This window comes from Harmonia axyridis, chromosome 6 (genome assembly GCF_914767665.1).
Source record: "Harmonia axyridis chromosome 6, icHarAxyr1.1, whole genome shotgun sequence".
Lineage (NCBI taxonomy): Eukaryota > Metazoa > Arthropoda > Insecta > Coleoptera > Coccinellidae > Harmonia > Harmonia axyridis.
Genome location: NC_059506.1, coordinates 10,244,930 through 10,255,184, shown reverse-complemented (window position 1 = coordinate 10,255,184; position 10,255 = coordinate 10,244,930). Strand labels below are relative to the sequence as shown.

The following is a 10,255-nucleotide window of genomic DNA, read 5'->3' as shown; positions in this document are numbered from 1 at the left end:
AAATTTCTACAATTACCAGTGATTTCGACATTGTTAATGATCAGGATTGTGCCTTAAAATAGCAGGATAATTGAGGTTTACAAACAATCAGTGAAGGTAGGTCGATTTGACCAGTACTCGATTTATTTTCATTATTTTTTATACAGTCCATTAAATTCATAAATACGCCTCAGTCGGCGACAATAATAAAGAAAATCAAAAATATCCAAAATTCCAATATTCCTTCAATTTCTATGTTGACTCAACGGCCAAAACTTAAAAAAAAAACAAAAAATGTCTCAAATAATCTGTTATTCAAACAAACGAAACAATATACCAACTTTGAATTTGGGAGAATCGGGACTACTCAAATAAACTCATTTTTATCGAAAAAAAAAACATTCCAACATCAACAAATAAAATAAAAAGTAAATAGCCAAAAGACTTGCCCTTATCCCACGATGCTAGGTGAGTATTTTAGGCCCTGCCTAAACCTAGTTTTAATTTTTCCAAACTGTTCACTCGAAAACGTGTAATTCCTTATATAACACTTCACTCCCGATCCGCGAACTCCGATCTAACCTAATTTATTCCAAAACAGATTCTAAACTTTGTCCCAAAAAAAATTAATCCCTAATTTTTTATTTCTGACCTAATTCTTCCTTTCTCAGAGCCAAAACAATCCCTTTTCCTAAATACTTAAAATCTCGAAAATTTACCGTCTATTCAACTTATCCTTATTAAATATTACTCTGATATTGAAAAGAAATTGCTTGGCTCTAAGTCCGGTTTCGCGACCGACGTTCTAATTCTCAACCCTTCTCAATAAGAGTCCCTAAGCGATACTGAATAAAAACTTCAATCTCAACAAAATCGCAACATCGTACTTATCTAAGACCGCCCCAACAATTCCTCAAGATACCATGTCAATTAGATCATTGGTTAGAACATTTTTTATCTTTTTTCAATAAGAGTCCTTACCTCTACTTCAAATTACATTTTTCTGTCGATCTCAGCAAGAAACATACTTCAACTCCGCCTAAGACCTTTTTGCTGCGTCATCTTGAGAACGACCCAGACGGTTTTTCGCATGTATCGAACTCAGATAATAATAATAATAATAAGTTTATTCATCCATTAAGACACCATACAATAGGTATATAGGATAAGTCAACATGAAAAAAAAAATTTACATAGAAGCTTAAATCTAAGACAAAATATCAATACAATATTCCCCAACTGAATAATAACATTTCTTCAACAAAATTTCCTTTACTTCAAGTTTGAATTTACGTTAGTCCAGTGATTTCACAGAAGATGGTAAATGATTGAATAACTTAATGCTCTGATAAAGTGGAGAGCATTCAAATTGTTGAGTTCGGTGCTTAGGCACTAAAAGAATCTGTGAATTCCTGGTCTTGTATTCATGGTTGCTGAATAGTCTTGTCCAGTTTTTTTCATTTTCCTTTGCATACACAAGACATTTCAAAATATAAATGCAAGGTAAGGGCAATAACCTATTTGCATTAAATACTGGCCGACAACTTGTTCGAGAACTCAAATTAAATATTTTTCTTATTATTCTTTTCTGTGCAATGAAGATTCTTGAGATATCCACACAGCTGCCCCACAAAATAATATTGTACGTTAAATGGCAATAAACCAGGCTATAATAAATGTCTAATAGTGAACCAACAGGTAGTACATTTTTAACTCTTAATATTGCAAAAAAAGTGGTGTTGAGTTTTTTGCAGAGATAATCAACATGGGTAGTCCAACTTAGATTTCGGTCTATATAGACACCCAGGAATTTGGTACATTCACTTGGAACAATGGTGTCCTCCATATAACGAATTCTCAAATTACCCCTCTCGAAATTTTTCAGGCCGAAGTAAACGCACACCGTCTTATCTACATTCAACATCAACCTATTCGAGTGACACCAATTCACAAATTGTTTTACAAGGGTCTCACAAGCTACTTGTAATTCCCCACAGTTCCGGGCCGAAATAACAATCGAAGTGTCATCCGCAAACAGTGTCAGCAACAGGCACGTTAAATGATGAGGCAAATCATTGATAAATAATAGAAACATTAACGGTCCCAGCACGGAGCCCTGGGGAACGCCAAGGTCCACACATAAGTTGTTATCCAGACACGCGTAAACAGATTCTACAAACGAAAGTGCAGCTGTCTGGGTTGACCGACCAGTACGAAAACCATGCTGAGCCGAATTAAGCAATTTGAATTTATCCAAATAATCCATTATTCTAGTGAGGACAATCTTCTCGAAAACTTTGGAGAATACACTAAGTAGAGATATAGGCCGGTAATTGGTTATCTCATTCACGTCACCCTTTTTGTAAATGGGAACAACTATTGATTTTTTTAAAATTTTAGGAAATTTACCTGTACTGATGGAAAGGTTTATTAAGTGAGCAAAGTGTTCACAAACAACGTCAGCAACTGATTTCAAAATTTGAACCGAAATGCAATCAACACCAGTGCTTTTTTTATTTTTCAACTTTTTTATTGTTTCCAACACCTCATCCTTAGAAACGGGATAGAAAAAGAAATTGTTGCATGATAATGGTGATGTAGTGCAAGAAACAGATAGATCACCATCATAACATGAGTTTAACTTAGATCTTGCTACTGAAGAGAAATAACGACCGAATATATCAACCAACTCAATTGGATCGTCATGTGTTATTCCATTGATATTAATACAAATAGGATTACTATTTTTTATGCCTCTTGTTGTTAAAGTATCAACCATTGTCTGATTTTTCAATCATCGAACAATGAAAACTGAGTTTGGTTTTTATTATAAGCTTGTTATGTTGGTTTTTCGCTCTTCTATACATTTCAAGAATGTCTGGCGAACCTATATTCTTGTAAAGCCAGTATAAATTATTTAAATTCCGCTTGCTACTTTTAATTTCAGTGGTAACCCACTTTTTCCTATTATTGCCTGAATACTGTCGCATAAGAGGACAACACTGTCAAGACTAAGTCATTCTAATCTAAATTATTTTTCTTATCCGTAAAAAATATATCGATTTCACCAACGCCGTGAGACGGTAACTAAGAAAAGCATTGATTGGAAAATAAAACATCCTTATGCTAAGATAAGATCAGTTTACATAAGTCGCGATCACTCTTTTGAATTTAACGTATATTGCCTCGGCATAATAATTGTAATAATTTCGATAATTTCCAAATATCCGATTTACTACAGTTGGACAACAACTTCTATCAATCTTTCATTTTTCCTATTAAATAATAGTACGCGGTATTCAAATTGTCTATGTCATTTCTCTTATTGATGGAATTTTTGTCCGGTTTTATGGATATCATCTCATGTAATAACCGTTTCTTTAAATTGGTCTACCTACCTAATATTCCTACTGAGCCTGGATCGAAATTAAATGAATGAAGGAGATTTCTTACGTGCTCCGCTAATGCAGTATTATTTTCTTTTTTGTTCTTCAACAACATCCTCAATCCATTGAAGAACAAAAAAGAAAATAATACGGGAAATAGTCGGCAACTGCCGGACGGATTGTCACGGCAGAGGCCGCTGCTACGGTCCTTGCAGAACCTTCCGAATTATCCTGCTTTTGCGAAGCTGAGATTATGTCCTTATCCAGGCAGAGTCTTTGGGTATTCTCAATCAAGTGTCTCTCTACCATACCATTCACCGAGATGATCATAGGCAGGACACTGACCGACTCAAGAGCGTACATTTTCCGTAGTTGGAACGCCAGATCTGTGTACTTGGTGACCTTCTCCGAGTAGGCCCTTGTGATGTTATCGTCCGCGGGTATGGTGAATTCTATCAAGAGACATGTTTTCCTCACCTTGTCGAATAGAGTGATGTCTGGCCTATTATGGGCAACTGCTCTGTCTGTTACCAACGTGCCGTCCCAGTACATATTATAGGTGGCGTTCTGCAGAAGTGCTTTTGGCACATATAGGTGCTGCTGGAGTTCGTCCTGGATAAGCCCAAGTTTTAGCGCCATTTGCTGATGGTAAATCTTCGCCATTGAATTATGTCTCCCAAGGTAGTCTTTTGGGGCCAGGATCGGGCACGAAGAGGTAAGATGCTGAATCGACTCCGGTCTCTGAGAGCATTTGCGGCATCGGTCGGTGGGGATGTTTTGCTGAGCTATGTGCTTTAGATACATCCTTGTCTGCATCACCTGATCCTGGATCGCCAAGAGCCGTCCCTCCGTCTCGGGGAAAAGGTAGCCCGCGCGCAGGTAAGTGAGAGACTCCACTTTATTGACATCTCTACTCTCCAGGAGACCAGGGTATCTGCCGTGCAAGGCCTTGCTCCTCCACTCCTCTATCAACCCCTCCTGAGGACGTCTAGTGTCCTGATGTGATGACTCTGACAACCTCAGCGGTGAAAGCCTATCATCGGCTTCACGGATGGCAGAAAAGAAAGGTGAGTTGTCCCCGAGGAAATATGCTCTGAGCGATATGATGTCTCTCTCATGAACCGACTCAAGGTTAAGGAGCCCTCGTCCTCCATGTTGGCGTGGGAGGTAAAGACGGATGGTCGAAGAGTGAGGATGGTGCACTCCGTACCTTGTGAGCATAGTCCTTAAGCCTCTGTCAATTTCCCGCAGTTCAGTCACGGACCAGGTCAGAACGCCGAACGAATACGTTATGCTAGGCACAGCCCAGATGTTAATTGCCGTGAACAGAGATTTAAAGTTGAGTTTTGACTTGAGGAGGAGACTCACCCTTTTATATAATTTTTGTTTGAAGAGCTCCTTCATCTCAGAGGTTCGGATTTCTAGCGCCTGATTTATTCCCAGATACTTGTAGGAGTCGTGTTTGTTCAAATTGGGGATCGTCATCTGATTCATAAGCGGCGTCGTCTGTCTTGTTTCCTGTATTCTTCCCCTCCTGACCTCCAGAGTCGCGCACTTTTCCACCCCCATTTGCATGCATATATATATATATATATATATATATATATATATATATATATATATATATATATATATATATATATATATATATATATATATATATATATAAATATATATATATATATATATCGGGTGTCCCAAGGTGAGTGGCCTATTAGATTATTATGGAAACTATTGATGGTAAAGATTTCAAATTTTTTGGATAGATATTTGGCCATGTAAGGTACATTTTTGAAATAATTTCACATTTCCAGTGTTGCCGGATGTACGACAATTTGGCAACAACTTTGTTATTTTGAATGGGACATCCGGTATTTCTATTTTTTTTATGATACTCCATAAAATATTGAATCTACTCACTCTTACTTTTCCATCCCTATCTTTGACGGTTTTTGAGTTATTAATTATTTTTCGAAATTTTAGGTCAAATTGGCGTATTACGAAAATGACTCTAGCTCGCTCAATATTTGAGATTTAAGTCAGAAATTTTGCAAGTCGTTAGATATTGATCTGATCTGTGTCACTGCTTTTGAATTATGGTTGTCAATAATACAGGACGCACCAAAAAAAATCATCAATTGCCAAGTTACAAAATTGTAAAAAAGTCGATTTTTTCAAATTAGACCCCTAGTATATTTTTCAATTTTTGGAATCAGTTCAACACATTCTACAATTCTTCTATTCACTTACACAGACTTTTTTACAATTTTGTGACTTGGCAAATGATGATTTTTTTTGGTCCATCCTGTATTATTGACAACCATAATTCAGAAGCAGTGACACAAATCAGATCAATATTTAACGACTTGCAAAATTTCTGACTCAAATCTCAAATATTGAGCGAACTAGAGTCATTTTCGTAATACGCCAATTCGATCTAAAATTTCGAAAAATAATTAATAACTCAAAAACGCTCGAAGATAGGGATGGAAAAGTAAGAGTGAATAGATTCAATATTTTATGGAGTATCATAAAAAAAATAGAAATACCGGATGTCCCATTCAAAATAACAAAGTTGTTGCCAAATTGTCGTACATCCGGCAACACTGGAAATGTGAAATTATTTCAAAAATGTACCTTACATGGCCAAATATCTATCCACAAAATTTGAAATCTTTACCATCAATAGTTTCCATAATAATCTAATAGGCCACTCACCTTGGGACACCCGATATATAAATATATATATATATATATATATATATATATATATATATATTTATATATATATTTATATATATATATATATATATATATATATATATATATATATATATATATATATATATATATATATATTTATATATATATTTATATATATATATATATATATATATATATATATATATATATATATATATATATATATATATATTTTTTTTATATATATATATATATATATGCATGCAAATGGGGGTGGAAAAGTGCGCGACTCTGGAGGTCAGGAGGGGAAGAATACAGGAAACAAGACAGACGACGCCGCTTATGAATCAGATGACGATCCCCAATTTGAACAAACACGACTCCTACAAGTATCTGGGAATAAATCAGGCGCTAGAAATCCGAACCTCTGAGATGAAGGAGCTCTTCAAACAAAAATTATATAAAAGGGTGAGTCTCCTCCTCAAGTCAAAACTCAACTTTAAATCTCTGTTCACGGCAATTAACATCTGGGCTGTGCCTAGCATAACGTATTCGTTCGGCGTTCTGACCTGGTCCGTGACTGAACTGCGGGAAATTGACAGAGGCTTAAGGACTATGCTCACAAGGTACGGAGTGCACCATCCTCACTCTTCGACCATCCGTCTTTACCTCCCACGCCAACATGGAGGACGAGGGCTCCTTAACCTTGAGTCGGTTCATGAGAGAGACATCATATCGCTCAGAGCATATTTCCTCGGGGACAACTCACCTTTCTTTTCTGCCATCCGTGAAGCCGATGATAGGCTTTCACCGCTGAGGTTGTCAGAGTCATCACATCAGGACACTAGACGTCCTCAGGAGGGGTTGATAGAGGAGTGGAGGAGCAAGGCCTTGCACGGCAGATACCCTGGTCTCCTGGAGAGTAGAGATGTCAATAAAGTGGAGTCTCTCACTTACCTGCGCGCGGGCTACCTTTTCCCCGAGACGGAGGGACGGCTCTTGGCGATCCAGGATCAGGTGATGCAGACAAGGATGTATCTAAAGCACATAGCTCAGCAAAACATCCCCACCGACCGATGCCGCAAATGCTCTCAGAGACCGGAGTCGATTCAGCATCTTACCTCTTCGTGCCCGATCCTGGCCCCAAAAGACTACCTTGGGAGACATAATTCAATGGCGAAGATTTACCATCAGCAAATGGCGCTAAAACTTGGGCTTATCCAGGACGAACTCCAGCAGCACCTATATGTGCCAAAAGCACTTCTGCAGAACGCCACCTATAATATGTACTGGGACGGCACGTTGGTAACAGACAGAGCAGTTGCCCATAATAGGCCAGACATCACTCTATTCGACAAGGTGAGGAAAACATGTCTCTTGATAGAATTCACCATACCCGCGGACGATAACATCACAAGGGCCTACTCGGAGAAGGTCACCAAGTACACAGATCTGGCGTTCCAACTACGGAAAATGTACGCTCTTGAGTCGGTCAGTGTCCTGCCTATGATCATCTCGGTGAATGGTATGGTAGAGAGACACTTGATTGAGAATACCCAAAGACTCTGCCTGGATAAGGACATAATCTCAGCTTCGCAAAAGCAGGATAATTCGGAAGGTTCTGCAAGGACCGTAGCAGCGGCCTCTGCCGTGACAATCCGTCCGGCAGTTGCCGACTATTTCCCGTATTATTTTCTTTTTTGTTCTTCAATGGATTGAGGATGTTGTTGAAGAACAAAAAAGAAAATAATACTGCATTAGCGGAGCACGTAAGAAATCTCCTTCATTCATTTAATTTCGATCCAGGCTCAGTAGGAATATTAGGTAGGTAGACCAATTTAAAGAAACGGTTATTACATGAGATGATATCCATAAAACCGGACAAAAATTCCATCAATAAGAGAAATGACATAGACAATTTGAATACCGCGTACTATTATTTAATAGGAAAAATGAAAGATTGATAGAAGTTGTTGTCCAACTGTAGTAAATCGGATATTTGGAAATTATCGAAATTATTACAATTATTATGCCGAGGCAATATACGTTAAATTCAAAAGAGTGATCGCGACTTATGTAAACTGATCTTATCTTAGCATAAGGATGTTTTATTTTCCAATCAATGCTTTTCTTAGTTACCGTCTCACGGCGTTGGTGAAATCGATATATTTTTTACGGATAAGAAAAATAATTTAGATTAGAATGACTTAGTCTTGACAGTGTTGTCCTCTTATGCGACAGTATTCAGGCAATAATAGGAAAAAGTGGGTTACCACTGAAATTAAAAGTAGCAAGCGGAATTTAAATAATTTATACTGGCTTTACAAGAATATAGGTTCGCCAGACATTCTTGAAATGTATAGAAGAGCGAAAAACCAACATAACAAGCTTATAATAAAAACCAAACTCAGTTTTCATTGTTCGATGATTGAAAAATCAGACAATGGTTGATACTTTAACAACAAGAGGCATAAAAAATAGTAATCCTATTTGTATTAATATCAATGGAATAACACATGACGATCCAATTGAGTTGGTTGATATATTCGGTCGTTATTTCTCTTCAGTAGCAAGATCTAAGTTAAACTCATGTTATGATGGTGATCTATCTGTTTCTTGCACTACATCACCATTATCATGCAACAATTTCTTTTTCTATCCCGTTTCTAAGGATGAGGTGTTGGAAACAATAAAAAAGTTGAAAAATAAAAAAAGCACTGGTGTTGATTGCATTTCGGTTCAAATTTTGAAATCAGTTGCTGACGTTGTTTGTGAACACTTTGCTCACTTAATAAACCTTTCCATCAGTACAGGTAAATTTCCTAAAATTTTAAAAAAATCAATAGTTGTTCCCATTTACAAAAAGGGTGACGTGAATGAGATAACCAATTACCGGCCTATATCTCTACTTAGTGTATTCTCCAAAGTTTTCGAGAAGATTGTCCTCACTAGAATAATGGATTATTTGGATAAATTCAAATTGCTTAATTCGGCTCAGCATGGTTTTCGTACTGGTCGGTCAACCCAGACAGCTGCACTTTCGTTTGTAGAATCTGTTTACGCGTGTCTGGATAACAACTTATGTGTGGACCTTGGCGTTCCCCAGGGCTCCGTGCTGGGACCGTTAATGTTTCTATTATTTATCAATGATTTGCCTCATCATTTAACGTGCCTGTTGCTGACACTGTTTGCGGATGACACTTCGATTGTTATTCCGGCCCGGAACTGTGGGGAATTACAAGTAGCTTGTGAGACCCTTGTAAAACAATTTGTGAATTGGTGTCACTCGAATAGGTTGATGTTGAATGTAGATAAGACGGTGTGCGTTTACTTCGGCCTGAAAAATTTCGAGAGGGGTAATTTGAGAATTCGTTATATGGAGGACACCATTGTTCCAAGTGAATGTACCAAATTCCTGGGTGTCTATATAGACCGAAATCTAAGTTGGACTACCCATGTTGATTATCTCTGCAAAAAACTCAACACCACTTTTTTTGCAATACTAAGAGTTAAAAATGTACTACCTGTTGGTTCACTATTAGACATTTATTATAGCCTGGTTTATTGCCATTTAACGTACAATATTATTTTGTGGGGCAGCTGTGTGGATATCTCAAGAATCTTCATTGCACAGAAAAGAATAATAAGAAAAATATTTAATTTGAGTTCTCGAACAAGTTGTCGGCCAGTATTTAATGCAAATAGGTTATTGCCCTTACCTTGCATTTATATTTTGAAATGTCTTGTGTATGCAAAGGAAAATGAAAAAAACTGGACAAGACTATTCAGCAACCATGAATACAAGACCAGGAATTCACAGATTCTTTTAGTGCCTAAGCACCGAACTCAACAATTTGAATGCTCTCCACTTTATCAGAGCATTAAGTTATTCAATCATTTACCATCTTCTGTGAAATCACTGGACTAACGTAAATTCAAACTTGAAGTAAAGGAAATTTTGTTGAAGAAATGTTATTATTCAGTTGGGGAATATTGTATTGATATTTTGTCTTAGATTTAAGCTTCTATGTAAATTTTTTTTTTCATGTTGACTTATCCTATATACCTATTGTATGGTGTCTTAATGGATGAATAAACTTATTATTATTATTATTATCTGAGTTCGATACATGCGAAAAACCGTCTGGGTCGTTCTCAAGATGACGCAGCAAAAAGGTCTTAGGCGG

The 10,255-nt window shown here is 37.1% G+C and overlaps 2 protein-coding genes across 2 annotated transcripts; one reads left to right on the top strand and one right to left on the bottom strand.

The window, feature by feature from the left end:
- Positions 1-3,482: 3,482 nt before the first annotated feature.
- On the bottom strand, positions 3,483-4,934 carry LOC123683040. The gene has a single exon (XM_045621936.1). The coding sequence runs from the start codon at positions 4,932-4,934 to the stop codon at positions 3,483-3,485; it is 1,452 nt and encodes a 483-aa protein (XP_045477892.1).
- Positions 4,935-6,335: 1,401 nt separating this feature from the next.
- LOC123683039 lies at positions 6,336-7,787 on the top strand. Its single transcript, XM_045621935.1, has one exon. The coding sequence runs from the start codon at positions 6,336-6,338 to the stop codon at positions 7,785-7,787; it is 1,452 nt and encodes a 483-aa protein (XP_045477891.1).
- The last annotated feature ends 2,468 nt before the right edge of the window (positions 7,788-10,255 follow it).

What these genes read in the sequence shown, in the direction of transcription:
- LOC123683040 (XM_045621936.1), bottom strand. Translation starts at nt 4,934, where the DNA reads ATGGGGGTGGAAAAGTGCGCGACTCTGGAGGTCAGGAGGGGAAGAATA.
- LOC123683039 (XM_045621935.1), top strand. Translation starts at nt 6,336, where the DNA reads ATGGGGGTGGAAAAGTGCGCGACTCTGGAGGTCAGGAGGGGAAGAATA.